The sequence below is a fragment of the Aythya fuligula genome, chromosome 3 (assembly GCF_009819795.1).
Source record: "Aythya fuligula isolate bAytFul2 chromosome 3, bAytFul2.pri, whole genome shotgun sequence".
Lineage (NCBI taxonomy): Eukaryota > Metazoa > Chordata > Aves > Anseriformes > Anatidae > Aythya > Aythya fuligula.
Genome location: NC_045561.1, coordinates 94688262 through 94705423, shown reverse-complemented (window position 1 = coordinate 94705423; position 17162 = coordinate 94688262). Strand labels below are relative to the sequence as shown.

At 33.0% G+C, this 17162-nt stretch overlaps 1 protein-coding gene across 2 annotated transcripts in view; it reads left to right on the top strand.

Moving 5' to 3' along the window:
* The window catches only part of MCPH1 (microcephalin 1), a 127561-nt gene that overhangs the window by 28879 nt on the left and 81520 nt on the right, over positions 1 to 17162 (top strand). The window contains exons 10-13 of one of the 2 annotated variants that reach the window (XM_032184373.1): positions 4281 to 4318; positions 7256 to 7418; positions 14097 to 14174; positions 16693 to 16850. In XM_032184373.1, the coding sequence (XP_032040264.1) occupies positions 4281 to 4318; positions 7256 to 7418; positions 14097 to 14174; positions 16693 to 16767 (354 nt within the window). In that variant the 3' untranslated portion in view covers positions 16768 to 16850. Of the gene's footprint in view, positions 1 to 4280; positions 4319 to 7255; positions 7419 to 14096; positions 14175 to 16692; positions 16851 to 17162 lie in introns of those variants that run through there. The other variant, XM_032184372.1, reaches the window with a different exon arrangement.

Below are 17162 nucleotides of genomic sequence, written 5' to 3'. Positions count from 1 at the left end.
TATATTTTTTTGCTTTGTTATAGCCTGCTTTGATGGTGGTGGTGGGTGGGTTTTTTTTCCATCTTTCCCCATAGTATTATTGATTTGGCTAGGATGGGTGCATTTTTCACATCTCTTTAGGACAAAAGCAGAGTTTTGGTTTTGGTCGAGATTACTGTTGAAACTCAGTTTGCAGCCAGAGGAAACTAAAAAGATATCATTATCAAGAACTGATAAGTGGAGGAAGGTCAGCCAGAAAGTAAATTATAGCTTTGTATAATTGCTGTTTAAACTACTGAATAGTAATCATTCACTACAATTACCAATTATTCTCAGCTCTGAGCCACAACTACAAGAATAGAATAAATTAATGTAGAACAATATAGAGAGCATTTCTAAAAACAGATTTAAAGTTCTGGATTCTCTCATTACAACTTTCCTAGATAAAAACAGAGTGAAATTAAACTAATTCTTGAATATTCCCATGCTACATGTGGCTCTGTTTTTTAGCTAATGTACTGGTAGGACTGAAGAAAGTGACACCTGGAATACAGCTGTAAAAATCAAAAGCATGTCTAGGAGTTCTGAACCTATTTCAGAACCATCTGATGGAGCTACAATAGCCAAAGAAAAAAGGGCTTGGAAGAGTACAAACCAGATTGCATAATGCTCTCTCCCTTGCACTTTATTTGCATATGAATGAACTTCTTTCCCCTGCCTTCCATTACAAAAAAAAAAAAAAGTCCTTTATTGCTAGCATATTGACCAAACCACACAAAGGAAGTATCTTGTTGACTCCTGAAGGTGAAGGTCTTTTCTTTCCACCACACTGTAGTATGCTCCTGAGTTTGAGAGTATGCTGAAGCTCGTTTCTTTCAGAACCTGTCAACGTTAAGGCATAATGCAATTCAAGAGTGGTACTTATTGCTTGATATCCTTTATTGGAAAAAAAAAAAAAAAAAAAAAAAAAAAAAAAGATCTGGATTCTTGACTCAGAGACAAAATGAGATCTGTTTTACTTAGGCTGGAGTTACTTGTAACAGTCACAAATGTAAAACTAATCCTATCAAGTAAATTCTTACCTTGAATGCACGTTCTTCTTAAGAATTGGCCAGGAAGACACATATTTAATGTCCATTTGCCATTTATGGCAAGCATCTCATGACATTCTTAAAGAAACAAAATTTGAATTCACTTTTTTTGAAAAGCGGGTTGCACAAAAAAAAAAGGTTTTCTCTTACCGTCCTACAGCTCCAAGAAGCACCTGCATAAACTTAAAAGCAAGAAAACACAGTTTGAGGTTGGCTGCCTCTTTTGTGGTGTAAGCCAGTTAACATGCAGGAAGTATCACATTGGGTTTTATGTATAAGGATGATTAACAAGTACTGCTTTCTCTGAGCTCCATGCTTCACATTTAAGAGGACTTGGAAAAATCTTATTGTTGGCATATTCTAAAAAGAAATGCTTGATGCAGCTGTATTCCTAAGAAACATATAAGGAGAGGTGAAACATGTAACTGTTCTATAGGTTTCTATTTCATAATACAGACAGCATTCCAGACCTAAAAAACAATTCAGACAGAAATGTGTTCTGATTTAGAGTACAGATATGTAATTTCTCTAGATTCAGAGACTAATTATAAATAAAAAGGGCCTGTTAACTTAATACCATCTTTTTCAATGTTTTGTTAATAATCCTGCTTCAAACGTGCATTAGAACTCATAATGATTCTCACCAGATGTCTTTTTGCTAGTCAGAAAAGACAATGCTAACTCAAAAGAACATTTTGCAATAAAAGCAAAATGGAAAATAAAACAGACACAAATAACATAGAAGAAAAATTGCATAGCAAGGGAGGGGAAAAAGCAATTAATTTGAAAAATGTACAACTGAAAATTAAAACATAGTTTGGCGAAGTTTTCTGTTTGGTAACTGTATTAAAGAGGACTGCTTGTCTTATTGAAGCAATAAAACAAAATGTTGTCTGTTTAGAAAATGACCTCTAACTTGCAGAAATATGTATTTCTAAATGAAGATGAAATAATAGTTTGGAAGGAATTAAATGTATTCCAGTTTCTATCTTCTGTATGCATTTTTTTCTGAATTCTTTAGTCTTTTAATTGCACTGAGATGCACTCACAAAACATTCACTAGAATATTCACTATACCAGAATATTCACTATACCATTTCGTTTGCTGTATGGTGTAGCATAAAAGCTATAATTCAAAAGCAAACTTTTCAGGGTGGTGTCAGGACAAGCTGCAGGTTTCCCTGTTAGTATGTAACACAGTATTTTCACTTCCCTGATATAAGGTTTTAAGGAACTGTTAAAAAACATCTCTGCCCTGAAAAGCAGCTGTAGGATCTCCAACTGCTCTGGCCTTGGTTTATAGATACTCTTTTAACACAGCTTTGGAAAAATCAGTGGTCTGAGTAGTAATGTTTCCATGATTTTTCATTTATTAAAAGCTGTGAGGACAGGTATTGTTGTGCATGTTCTGAACAAGCACATCAGGATCTCTAGGGAACCTGCTTTGGCAGGGGGGTTGGACCCAATGATCTCTTGAGATCCCTTCCAACCCCTAAAATTCTGTGACTGTGTGATCTCACTTTGGAGCTGGTTCTATACAAGGGCTCCAAGAACCTAGTGCAGTTGTTTTGTGTGGATTTAACTGCAGACCTCTAGCCAAAGAGCTTCATTCAGATGGTAGTGAGGCTTGGCTTCAAATACTGAAGGAGATTATGGTCATGCTGAAGCATACCTACACTGAAGCATGCGTATTTGACATAGATGAGGTTTTCAGCACAGAAGGACTGGAGAAAAGTAAAATCTTGTTTTGAAGCCATGTTTTGTCCCTTGTATTCCAGAATCCCATAAAGTAAATTCAACAACATGTATTAAGACTACTGTAAAGTGTTGCCCCACATCTGACTTAAATCATATAACCAAACATGTTCTGTACAGTGCCCAATACTGCAGTCCTTCTGCCACAAGAACCCTTACTTGTATACAAAATTTCAGTATTTAAACTCAGTTCTGGGATTTATATCATTATGATTGAAAGATTAATATTGTTACTATAATACTATATTTCTATATTGTTGCAATACTATATTATTTTTTGCTCTAACTCTGATTGAAACATAGAATTAAAGGTCTGAAGCTCTGAATTTTTTAGCAGGGACTTTGGGAGCTTACACCTTGCGGTTGTGGTAATACATTGGGGAATTAAAAGGGGAATGATTATTTCTTATGGAGTGGTAGATGTCTAGAGAAATAATACCAAATTCATATATTGATTTTGAAAAATAGAGTTGTTTTGAAATTATTATACAAAAGTCAATCGAACTACTTTTTCTGCAAAATTAAAATGTTTATGTATACATACTTGTGCATGTTTATGTAGTTACATAGCTTACCTAGTCGCATAATTGTATTTATAGTTACATAGGTCTTAGCCATGATTTCAAACTCTCCTCTTACATGATTATGTTGTTGACCATGTTATGTTTTGATGATCATCTTATGTTCAGTTATGCATGTCTCCAAGACTGTTCTGTCCTACCTTTGTGCATGCTAAAGACTTTCATATTTATCACTGACAACTGAAGGATACTTCTTTTTTGTCTGCTTTCTTTAATTCTAACTCATAAAATGCTTATTTAAAATGTGTGGGACAAATACTCTTTGCACATAAACTAGGGGAATCTGTTGAGACAATACTTTTTAAGATGCCTGTTTTGCTGTTTTAAGGCTTGCTGTAATCTTTGAATATGCCTTGTTATGCTATTATTTGGTCAACTTTTATTCATTAGGCTTGATTTGAGAGCAAAAGAACATATATTAGAATTATACTTTAAAATAAATATAATCTTGTTTCTTCAACATCTCAGCCAGTTTCTTCCTGTCTTTTGGAAGAAACTGGAATCATTTTAAATTACAGGGTTTCTTTGTTGAAGTTCAGCTGCCTTCTTCTTTTCCTTTTTTTTTTTTTTTTTTTTTTTTGTAGCATGCTAGACTAGAAATCCTTCACTTTTTTTTGGATGGAAAATTCTATTCTTGTTTTCTGCTGCTGGATGCTTTGATACCAGATATGATGAAGAGGTTTCCTTTTTTTTCTGTCTCCTTAAAGTTTAATGTTTTTAATATATGTGTTGATTAGTACAGCCTCTTCCACACATTGTACTGTAATTATGAACTTTAATCCTTTTAATGGGAAAGTTTCTAATTTAAGTGTTTTTTCCAAAGGATAAACCTTTTCATATTTTTGATGTTTTCCTGTTTCTTTCATATCTTTAGCCAACAAGAACACTAGTTATGACGAGTATGTCTTCTGAGTAAGTATTAAACGTTTTGACTCTTTAGTCAGCATGCAGTTAAACTTAAGTGTTGATAATCTTTTGATGCCTATAAAAAATGAAAATCATCTTTTAGACATGCGTTAAAATTTTATTCTGTTATTCTGGCACATGCATACCTATGTGTGTCATTGCTATCTACTTTGTGTAGGGACGTATGTGTGTTAGTGTTCTTATGGTGCAGACTGAATCGTTCCATAGGTGAGCTCAACAGGGTTTCAGAGTTGTAAAATCATAATATTAACCAAGTTTTGAATTTTTCTGAAACATGAAAATTAGAGTTTTATGTAGTGAAGGATTCAGACTCCTAGGCCAAGACTTAGCCTTTTCCCCATATGCTCTATTTCTCTAAAAAAAAAATAAAAATTAAAAAATAATAATAATTTTAAAAGACTATTTGAAACATCAGTTTAAAATGTTTTCTTTTATATAAATAGTTGCTGAAGAAAGTTGCTGAAAAGCCATTCCAGGCTTTTTAGCCACTTAGTTTCAAAACATTAGAAGCAGCTGCCACTGCATATTTGGGAAGAGTTAATATTTTTCTGGCATGCTCTTATCATTCTCTTAAAACTCTTAAAGCATAAAGATATCCAAGAAAAACACAATTCCATATTTTATACTATATTTGCTTACAGTTTTTAAAATTGTTTTTCAAAACTCAGGATATTTCTACTACCCTCAAATCTGTTTCAGGATTGAAGTAATTAAATCATGACAGTTGCATAGCAAGCACTCAGAAACAGCACTTAGTGGCTGTACTTTTAGAAATTCTTTGTAAATGGTTGTCAATAGCAATTAACAAATATACTACTATATAGGTCAGAAAGGCAAAATGGTAGTAGTATTTTCCTTGTATTTAATGTGAGTGGATGCAGATAACACCAAGACTGTAAATATACTTTGCTAGTCATGCAGTACAGGATCACTGCAAGGGGGGGAAAGATAATAACTCCAGTGCAGAAAAGGGTAGTTGAAAACAGAGGCTGTGATGTGCCTCAAAGAAGAGAACAGATCCTGGCAGCTGGGGAGAAAATTTCTTTTGTTGAAAGAGGTCATTAATGTTATTTATTTTCTGTTAACATATGTTGACTTTTCTAAAAATAAGTAAATTAAATAAATTAAAAATATAATACTATTTCATAAAATGAAAGTATCTGGTGATTAAAAATTGCTGTTCTTCAGAACTTTTTCATTAAGATTGTGCTTTTGGCACTGTACAGTTGTAGGGATTCATCAACCTGTAAGCAGGTGGAAGGAAAGACATGTTTCTGAAAGAACTAAAAAGTAGAAAATAGTCTTCCAAAGGACAGCCCAGTGGCCAAAATCCCATTCTACTACTCAGTAACTACAGCTACAAAAGTAGTTCCTTTGAAATTAAATGTCAAGATGCATGAATTCAGTGGTTTCATGGCATTGGGTTTTGTGATGATATTAAATGCTGCTCACAGCCAGTAGCTTCTTGTTTTTCTCAGTCCCAAATTCAGTGAAATTTTGCTGTAAATTTGCATCCAGTTGTTTTTTTCTTATTGGAAGTTTTTTTCAGCTGACCAATATATAAACTAGTGAGTTTTCAGTGTAACTTAAAAGATATTATGCACATAGCCAAGGCCAGAGTTCACAGTAACCAGTGGCAGGATTTAGGCAGTTAATCAGTGGTTCCATTTCTAAGTGTGTCCATGTACACTTTTGACTTGTATGAAGATAATTAGCTATCCAGTTTGTTTTTACTATTCCTTTATTTGTTTGAAATTTCTTGGGGGAAAAAAAAAATCAACAAAGCAAATTGCTGCCTTCTTTGTGAAGAATGTTTCACAAGTTTTGTTAGAATTACTCTAAGTAGTATTTGCTTTAGCTGGGATATTTGGGGAATTACAATTGAATTACTTTCTGTGAAGTGAAATGTAGTGAGAATGAAGCAATCCCAGAGTCTTCAGGAGATGTTCTGACTGCTTGTGTTATGTCAGTAATTAATTTAAATGTTTTACCTTAGAAGATCATCACTGAGATACATAAGACTTTGTTCAAGGTTGTGCTTAAATTTTTGTCTTAAGTAGCATGCCATAGACATTTCCAAGAAGTCAGCTGAGGCGAATAGAGAAGGCACTGGAACCAGGCTTTTCTCTGCAGATCTTTACTGTTCATTTATAACAATGATCACAAATGAGAACAGTATGTTCTTATGCAACAGCTTTTCTCTAGAGATACCAAGATCTCACTGTTTTCATGATGACATATTCATGTGCTTCAGTGTAGCTATGTAGAGAACTCAACTTAAAATTCCACTTGTAGGTGGCCATTCTGTATTTTATACACAGTCCATAAGGTGGCAGTTTTATTTAAGGGTAACTGTATTTTTAATTGAAATATCGACTCAGATACAGTGTAGGTAGCAAGAGAGAACTTTAAGACTTCTCTCTAAATTTAAACATAGCATTTTATTCAAATGATGAAAATCTGATACTTCCTAATGACATCCTCTGAAGAGTGCTGTGTCTAACTGTTTACATTTCTTACTAACACTTTTTTGATAGTACTGCAGAAGCAACCAAGAACAAAGCTCTGTTGTACTGGGCATTATACACAAACAGTATGTTAGATAATTCCTAACTCAAAAAGCTTTCATTTAAACAAACGAGATAGATGTGGGGTACAAAAGAGCTTTGATATGCAAGTAGATATGATTGTGTGCTGACAAAAAAAAAAAAAAAAGGTCTGTTTGGATTCTGTGGAAAGGCTAATAAATTTTGGATTAGTAAATGGATAGAGTCTGAAGGGTAAAAGGATAAGAAATGATTGGTGAGGAAAGAAAAGAGGTGGACATGTAAGAAAACTTGAGTTAATTTGTTTTGTGCATATATGCTTGTATTATCGTACATATCCATTCAACATGTCTTCTTTTCCTTCTGTTCTTTTTAGGGAACAAAATACAGTAATTCAGGTGGTGAACAAACTTGGAGACTTCTTGTTCTCAGATGTTGTATGTGAAACAACAAGTCATGTAGTTACAGGGAGTCCTCGTCGTACCTTGAATATTATGTTGGGAATTGCTCGGGGATGTTGGATTGTTTCTTATGAATGGGTAAGAAATATACATTTTTAGTACAAAATAAGTTTAATTTATTTTGTATAGCTGAAATATCAACCATGTTTATGTCCACGCTATGTGCAGTGTTCAGATACTCAAGTTTCCATAAAGAGTTTGCTCAATTAGAGGTAACTCGTCTGTTTGAAGCTCTGCATTACCCTGAATACTGTCTTTCAGTACTTATTCTAACCACTGTATTTGTGTACTGCACTTCAGTGTATATTTTAGAAATGCTTGAAGACTCTTCATCTCATGACAAATGCATTATTTTGGACAGATTAGAGGATAAACAAAGCATCTCTGCTCAATGTTAGCCAAGTTATTTTATTCAGTTTGAATTTTTGTGTACTATTTTAATACATTTCTATTTTGTCCTTAAATATGTATTGTGTTCAGAACTGGTTAATAAAAATAAGAGGAAGTTATTAGATATTTTGCTGCATTGTGGGAAAACGTTTTGTTTTGTTTGGTTTTGTTTAAAAAAAAAAAAAATAAAGGAAACGTCGTAGATGAGTAGTTTGGACATTTTGTAATTTACAGAAATAATTCCCAGATGCCCAGATCAAATAAACATTGTATTTCCTCAAAATTTCTTGTGGACTACCACATAAAGTTACCAGACTGTTACTGTAAAGAGAAGATAATCATGAATTGCTGTACTGGGTTTAGCTTGGGTGGAATTATGTAATTTTCCTCATCGCAGCCCATATGGTGTTGTGTTTTAGACTGGTGACCAAGGCAGTGTTGGTAACACAACAGTGTTTTAACTGAACAGTGCTTGCACAGCATTAAGGCCTTCTCTGGCTTTTCAGTTATCCCCACCAACGTGTAGTTTCGGAGCAAAGAGGCCAAGAAAGCTGACCCAGCCTGACCAAATGGATATTCCATGCCATACATGTATAATGTCATGCTCAGCTGGGGGGAAGTTTTCCCAAAGTAGATATTGCTCAGACTGTCTGGGCATCAACATGCTCATGCATAACTTGTACTTTTGCAGCGCTTGTTTTTGATTATTTTTTTTTTTACTTCTTTTTTTCTTCTTCACTTACTAAACTGTCTTTATCTTGACTTATGATGTTTTTTTCTTGCATTTACCCTTCTGATTCTCTCCCCCATCTTGCTGCGGGCTGGAGACTGAGCAGCAACTGGATGGGGGCTTACCTGCCAGTCAGGATCAAACCATCTCAATTGCTCACTATGATTATAGAGATCCACTGCAAGCCAGTTAATCTGGCATAACAGAAGGCAAGTCTTCACCTTTCCTCATGTTTCCAGATCTGTAAAACTTTAATGTTGGAAGTTACATGGAAGTATAAATTCATCTACAGTAGAGAGTTGTAGAATAACTTATTTATTATTTTTCTTCTTTTTCTTTTTCTTTTTAATAAATTATTTAAAAATTTTTTGTTGGGCTGAAAACAAAATGATCTATTACCTTTTTGTTTTCACGATGTATGGCACTTACTCATGTTAAAAAAAAAAAAAAAAAAAAGCTTCTCCTATATATTATATATCTTAAAGAAGCTGTTATGGTATCCTTTGAGATTTTAAGAAGTTGAAGCTTTTGATAATTAATTTTCCATTGAAAAAAAGGTATTGTACCTTAGGTCATCCTAATGAGCCAACAGTGTGTCTTTTTGGGGAAAAAAAAGACCATCTTTGGCTGTGTTAAGAACAAACTTGAGAAAAGGGGTCTAACTAGACAATCTGGTTAAAAATATGCCTTATGACATATGACAATTCTTGTCTTATTTCTAATTGTTTGCATAGCTTTTCCATCTTTTTACCCAGAGTAGTTGACTGAACACTTTAATCAAAGGAACTATGAGGATTTCTGCAGAAAACGAGTCATGGGAATTCCATTTAAGCAAAATAATCTTTTCCTTTTTATAATACTAAAACACTCAATCCTTTAAATGCCTTTCTATACTGTAGCTAATCCTACCATAAGTACTCTCATTGGTAAAATGCTTGAGATTGGATTCTTAAAATAATCGGTCTGTTTGGAGAAATCATTAGTACTTTTAAAACAAGACATTTTTTTCGACAGAGGTAATTGTCTTGCAGAAGACCTTCCTTAAAATTTAAACTAACTGGAATATTCTTTTTTTTTCTTTTTTTTTATTTTCTTTTCTTCTTTTTTCTTTTTTCATTGCCTTTTGACTTGTAACATAAAGGGAGAATTTAGCCTGCTTTTTCTTTTTTTTTTTTTTTTTCCCTGAAAAATCTTAAGATGGTCTTTTTAAATACAATTGTTGGAGAGCTATCAAATTTATCATTAGGCATTTAATCTTTTTAGTACTTCCTTTACATATATTTCAAGATGAATTATTCAAGTATATAAGATAAGATGATTCAGTGTGCTAGTGGGAGGCCTTAAATAATGACTAGTCAAACATTGTTTTCAGACACTTAAGAACTTAATGTTTGACATAAATTTTCCTATATGGTGTGGATAAGAGAACAACCTGATTTGCTGAGGAAAATTTGGCAGCAATGCTGACCTTGTAGCTCTAAAACCTGCAGGACACTTCATGATGTTCCATGCCATACAAGTTGCCTGCTACTGAGTTAAATAAAATAGTCCATGCTTGATTAAAAAAAAAAAAAAAGAAAGAAAAAAAAAAAAAAAAGAAAAGAAAATCAAATTAGGTAATAGAAGATTGGATTCCAGACTCTTTTTAATCAAAGTAAAGGGAAACATTTTTTAAGAGTATAAGAAGTCCACAGAATAAATCATGCCTTTCCACTTTCTTCTTCCCTCATTTCCTCCTTTCTTGTGTTCTCTAATCAGCAAGACTGCCTTCTACTACCATTGAAATTAAGTATGTGTCAGATGTTATTACTTATTCTTTCATAACTTCCAATATTTCTATATCCAGCACACGTGGATATGCTGTGCTGCTTTACCATAACTTTTTAAGTTACATTTTATTTTGTAACCGTGTATTAGAAAACTTCTCTACAGCTCTTTCTTTTCAATATATACACTTATATTTTTAAGTATTACAACTTTTCTTAATTCCTTTCCACTACTGAAGGAACAGTTGAATAAGAACACATAATGGCTTAACAATAAAAAGCAGTTTTCTCAAGAATAATATTATAAATCATCACTTGGTTTTGCCCTACATGAATTTGAAGCATTTTTTTCCTATTGCAATGAAAATACAGTGGTTGAAAACTGGTCTTTGCTGCAGTCAAAAACAAATTTTTAGCAACTGAAAATGGAGAGTTCTTGCTTTTGTGTCACTGAAAACTGAATATTGTAGTGAGTGGTGACTTAATTTACTGCAGGACCTGCTCATGAACCCTGTATCTAATTTACTTTTTATCTAGGAAAGTAGATATGATTCCTTTGTACTCAATTCCAGAGCCATGATAGACAAGCATTAATCCATCTTCTGTTAAGATAAACAAAATTCAATTCTAAACAAAATTCTGTAAATACTACAAGGATTGATAGACGTTATTACTGTAAAATTGGCCTGGAAAATGAAATGGGATTACTTAATCATAACTAATCTTTTGGGTTTATGTTTTAATCTATTTGTTTTGTTTGCCAATTACTCTTGGTACAAACATCATTTTGGTGCTATACGGACATGATGTTCATGTTATAGAATATGGTACATCTGTCTTGGCTCAAGATTATTTGTGAAAAAATTATTTTCATGCAGCACATCTCTAAGATTTTCTCTAAAATTTGCAGTTTTCTTGGTTCAGTTAAAGTTGATTTATATTGTCATTAAAAGAACTGGCTTGGATTAACAGGTTTATTTGCAATAAATGTACACAGCTATAAGTGTATAGCTAACAGATTTCAATAATGTCATTGTAAATTGTAAACAAGTAATTGTAAAAGTATACAAAAGTATCATTTTAAAATTTATAACTTAAAATCTTAAGTTGCCGTCTTAATTGAATGGTTTTTAGTAAGTTGTTGCACTTTACTTGGCTAAACACAGCAATGCATTACATTTAGAATTATTTTAAAGTTGATTGACTTATTAATGTACTTAACTGATGTTTAGGCTTGGTATGCTATAATAGCTATAAAAATTATTTTCTCTGTACAGCTGTTGCATTTTCAAATATTTAGTTTTATGTCTTATAAAAGTAAACATAATATCTTTTGGTTTTGTAATAATGAAGTTCAACAATAAGTATGAAGATACGCCACTTTTCATTATCAACAAAAAATTGCTGTCCACTAACAACAGCCCACAAAAATGAACACCTCTGCTCCTCACTCAAGTAAATACTATTTTCCATATTACACAAAGCATCAGCTTTTGCAGCAGTTTTCATAAGAGATTGCTGGTTCCCCTGAAAGTTGTCAAGCAAAAGCTACTTCAGACGACAGACTATAGAATTTGTTTCTGATAATGCTAAGATTGCTTTCTAAATTGTTTGCATTTTGCTTCCAGTAGCGCAAGAATATGGGCAAAAGAACTCTTTATGGAAAGTTAAGAGATGGACTTTTTCCCACATACAGAATTGTATGTGGGAAAATAAGATTTACATTAATAGCTTATTATCAGTCTGTTTAGTTTATAATCTTGTTTCATTTTGTGATCTGTAACATAGTAAAGGATAAACATATCATGCTTATTATGTATTATGCCAATTTTTGTCCAAGGGAACATCTCACAATACTGCTTATGAAGTTTTATGAATAAAGTAATTTAAATGAAAACTAATAATATATGGATTTAAAAACAACTTTATCCAAAATAATTTTTTGGCAAACAAAACAAACAAACAAACAAACAAAAAAAAGCTGTGAATCGAGCATGATGGTACTTTCATGTACTGGTGAAATTCAGATTGTTCTAAGGTGAATAATGGCAACAGTGGTGGATGGCTACGGTAACAGTGAGAAACAGACATAATATATTTGAAAAGTCTGGAGAACCATATAGGCAAAATGTGATTGCAAGAGGTAAATGATCCTAAATATAGAGATTTACTTTCTAACAAAATTCATGTATACCATTTTGGAGATTGTACATATATACCTCTTGTTAACTTAATACTACCTGTTGCTGTAGGAGCAGCAAGGTATTGGGTGCATATGTTTTTAAGGTTGAGTGTATGAACTCTGCTGTCTGTCACTGGTGGGTAATGATGCTTTTTTGACTCAATGAAGTCTTGCCAAGTGATAATTACAGGAAGTACCTTGCAAAGTTCAAATATCTGTAAAAGGAGAAAGTTATTGAATTGTGTGATTGTGGAAAACTTCCAAAGAGCTTACCAGTCTTTTACATATGTGGGAAACTATATGGCTCAGTTCACACTCATGAAGTCATTGAGGAGAATAAACTCATGATTAACAGAGGTTGATCAACGTCTTTCAGAATTTAAACTATCTAGAAATTAGCAGCAAAACATCTTTTATATGACTTATGGGCAGCCCCATGGTAGGAACTTTGGTCCCATAAGGATGATGCATTTACCAGTTAAGCGAGTCTCTGAACACTCCTTATGAGGATTTAAAATTATAGATGGTCTACCAGCTGCAATTTATAATGATTTTTTTTTTTTTTTTCAAGAATGGCATAGAAAATCAACCTACAGAAAGTGCTGGATGGAATATTTTTAGATTTTTTTTTTTTTTTTGAAAAGTACACTTCAGAAGTTGAAAATACACCTATTTGAAGTAGTATATAAAAGACACTTAGAGTAAGATCATAGTTCAAACACTATGTTCATTTGCTCATCGTAACAATAGAAAATCATTTCTGTGACAGGCAGAGGAAATATTTCAGTTTTCAATATGTAAAAATGAGGAGTCCCTATGTAGGCAAAGATATCCCTGAACATTTGAAGTACTCTTTGATTATCCATTTTGTGATGGCCCTGATGGGAACAGAAGTCTGAAAGTTGTCCAGTGTCAGGATCACAAGTCTGCAAGGATCATGTCCATCCAGGATTTTGGAGCTCGGCTGAACACAAATGATCATGTAGTTTCTCGACAGTCAGTACTCTGCTCTGTTAGCAACCTTTTTTGTGATCTATAATGTACAGTTGGCAGAGGAGGATACCTAACAGAATCAGAGCTATTCATCATTGCAGGCTGACATGTAGTATAAATAATAATTTCATAATCCCAGACAGTTGTAGGAGTTGATAATAAGTCCAGTATTGTTCAAAATCTTCATTTATGATCTGGCTGATGGGACAGAGGGCAGCTTCAACAAACTTTCAGATAATACAAAATTGGGAGAAGTGTTTAATACACCTGATGGGTGTGCCAAGAGGGATCTTGACAGGCTGGAAAAATGAAGTTCAATAATGAACTGAATCAAGAGATCAGAACTGATATAATATGGCAATTTTTGATGTTCTTCCCTTTTGACTGCCTGTTTAAAAATTTTATTCTGGTATCACAATGCAAAAAGTTGACTCTTCTAATATCCTTGAAAATGAACGTGGCCATGTATAGAAATATAACAGGTATTTTAATGGTTTGTTTTATTTGTAAAATTTGTACTTTTCAGATTGCTTGATTTTCTTATTTATTTATTTATTTATTGAGAATCATTTGGTTTGGGTAAATGAAATATCAGACCAACTATTTTAACTGCACTGCTGGTTCTAATTACACATTCAAGTATTTTGCTATTTTAGAAATTATAAAAGTTCTGCATATGATTTCACTTATTTTAGGTTCTGTGGTCTTTGGAAGCTGGCCATTGGATCTCAGAGGAACCATATGAACTTTCATCCAACTTCCCTGCAGCTCCTGTAAGTTTGATTGCCCTTTAAACTTATAAACACACTTTTATCTGAAAAATTATTGACCCTATACAAAGGTATAATGATCATGAATGCTATGAAGAAAAAACGTATTTGTTAAAGAATATACTATAAGGAGTTATTTTCTCCTTCATCTACTAATTTTTGAAGTGTGTATAACAACTAACTTCTGAAACTTATGCAAAACGTTACACAGAAGGTGCAAAAGATCAATTCACCAATTAACAATGGAATAAACTGACATCTTGCCTAAATATAAATATACTTTAATTTACTTGTGGCATATCTAATTTCTACCCACACATATATATACTGGAAAGGAATGTTATTGTCTAGTGAGAAGATGTGTCACATCATGGTGTCAATATTTTCAGTCTGAAAATAGTTTTCAGAATGTAAAATTACTGTGGACTTCTAGCACTAGTTAGTAGGTAAAATGAAGCATTTGTCCCTTCTTTAATGATCATTACTGAGCTCAAGTACTGAGTTGCAAACTAACGCAAAAGCGTGTTTGTGGAGGCATGGTATATCTGTGCAGATCTAAATATCTGCATTCCATGTGTTGTAACTGTTTAAATGCTAATTTCATTTTGGATTTAAAATACTCTAGCATGTTGCTGATTGATCACTCCAATAGTTTTGCAAAAAAGGTTTCACAATTTCTCTTACACTGCAGCTAGATAAATATATTCTTATCTGTTACTTGTTTCTCAAAGTTTCTTACAGGTTTTGAGGACAGAACATTTAATGGAGGTTGAACTTTATTTTTACCATAGTTGTACTGACTGTTAAGGAGTCATTTTTAACTTTCCATCTAAATCCATAGTTTATGTAAATTGACTTGTTCAAGACGAAGACTTGATTTTAAGCTCCATGATTTTAAGCTATAATTTCCCAAAGTGAAGAGAAACTGTAACTTTTTTTTTCTGAAACAAGTCCCAAGAAATTAATCGTTCATTATAAAGTAGTATTTTTTCCCTAAAGGGGGGAAGCAAACTTTTAATATAACAAATACTTTAATGGCAATGCTTCATGTGAAAAAGAAATAAGCATGTCCTTTTTTTTTTTTCTGCATTTGTACCAAAAAACAAACAAACAAACAAAAAACCACCCTACCGCAGTACTTCAGATCAAGCTGCTTTGAGTTTCTTCTCAGACAACCTTGTCTAATAACCAAGTATGCTATCAGTAACAACTCAAATAGCATTCTTGGGAAATGATTCCTGCTGGTGTTGTTTTTTAGATTCTGTTTAGTTTTTGTTCCCAATGTAGATCTAGGAGGAGTGGAGAGATGATGAGGAGATAAAATGGAGGAGGCATGGTTGTGCTGAGAAACTTGTTTGCAGGGTGCTTCTTCAGCAAACAGAGTCGGTGTTGAAAGTGATATTTCTGTCATCTTTCCATTCTTGGGTCATTATTGTGTTTTACTGTAGATAGTGTAGATACCTCATATTTAAAGATAGAATTTTTGTTTGAGTATGAATGGAGTTTACCTTTCTTTTCTTGTTATTTCTTCTCTGCTTCCTAACGAGCATTAGAGAAAATGGAAGGGCATTCTACTTTTATGTACTGGTTATTTTTAGATTACAGGAAGGAATCTAAAGGGAGTTATATTATCACTGTGTTTTAATTATTTGTATTAAACCAAAGGAATGGTTGCAGCCTTCTTTTTCCTATTGCATTCAGTCTGAATTGCCCTCCTCTCACTTCACTTTGCTGTTTGCAGCTTAATCCATGCAGTCTCATTTAGATAATGAGATCATTTAAAACAGATTCACTCTATAATTTTATATTCATGTTGATGATGAACTCCATGTTAAAAAATCATTTAACAATTGATCTGTTAAATGTCTATCACAGTATCATTAATCATTTTCCTGGAATAGTCATCAGAAAGAGCCTTTTGCTTTATAAAAACTTTTTCTTTTCCCAGCAAATTGAAAGTAGCCATGCACTTTCTATCGTAGAATGGCTAGAGTAGCCATTCTATCATGTTTTCTTATTAAAATAATGGAAGTTATTATCAACCAGAAGTTAGTATTATTTTTCTTTGCTAGGTAAGTATTCATATTGTACAAGATTCAATCACAATTTTTAAGAAGCCTTTTTAGACTATTGGACTGGATTATTATTGGATTATATATACTTACTATCAGAAATGTTGGGAGTATTTTATTTATCTGATTAAATGCGATGGAGGAGGAAATATGCTATTTCTATTCAATTTCATGTAATCATAAAATATCTTAAGCCAGAAAGTACCTGTGACGGTTTTAGTACCCAGCTCCAAGCAGATCTAATTAGATCAGGATACTAAGGGATTTTTCAGGTCCACCTTCATGCTAATAAATAAAAATCCAACTATCTAAGTGGAATTTCCCAAATTCTAATTTGTGTTCATTGCTTATTGTTCCACTGCAGTGCACCTACAGGTAGGGTCTGCCTCCGTCTTCTGTGTCAGGATGTTATGAACAGTAAGGTCTCCCTTTTTTCTTGTCTTGTCCAGGCTGAAGAAAAAAGGCTTTCTCTCCCAAGCTCTCTTTGTACATCATGTGCTTCAAACCCTTTACTATATTGGTAGTCTTCTGCCAGACTAAAGACATGTAGAAATTCATGAAAGTAATTTTGTGAAGTATTCTTTTTAATTTGGTGTATCTTTACAAGTTTCCTACGAGAAAAAATAAATTACTTAGAGTAATCTTAAATATATTGAAATTGTACTGTACAACCCTTCAGATGATGACTTAATTTACATTCATTGGGTTTATTTAAAATCAGGTCATGAAGTAATATTTAGAAGTATTTTTTGTCTCTAATGCTCTTCAGTGATGCTGGTATATATTTTCAGCAAAGAATGGTGGTGTTGTAAACGGTAGGGTACTCCAACAGAGTTTTAATGACTGCCAGTTTGAAATGAAAAGTTTACGTCCATCTTTCTCAAAATCATTTACTATTTTTAAGATACAATGCCTTTTA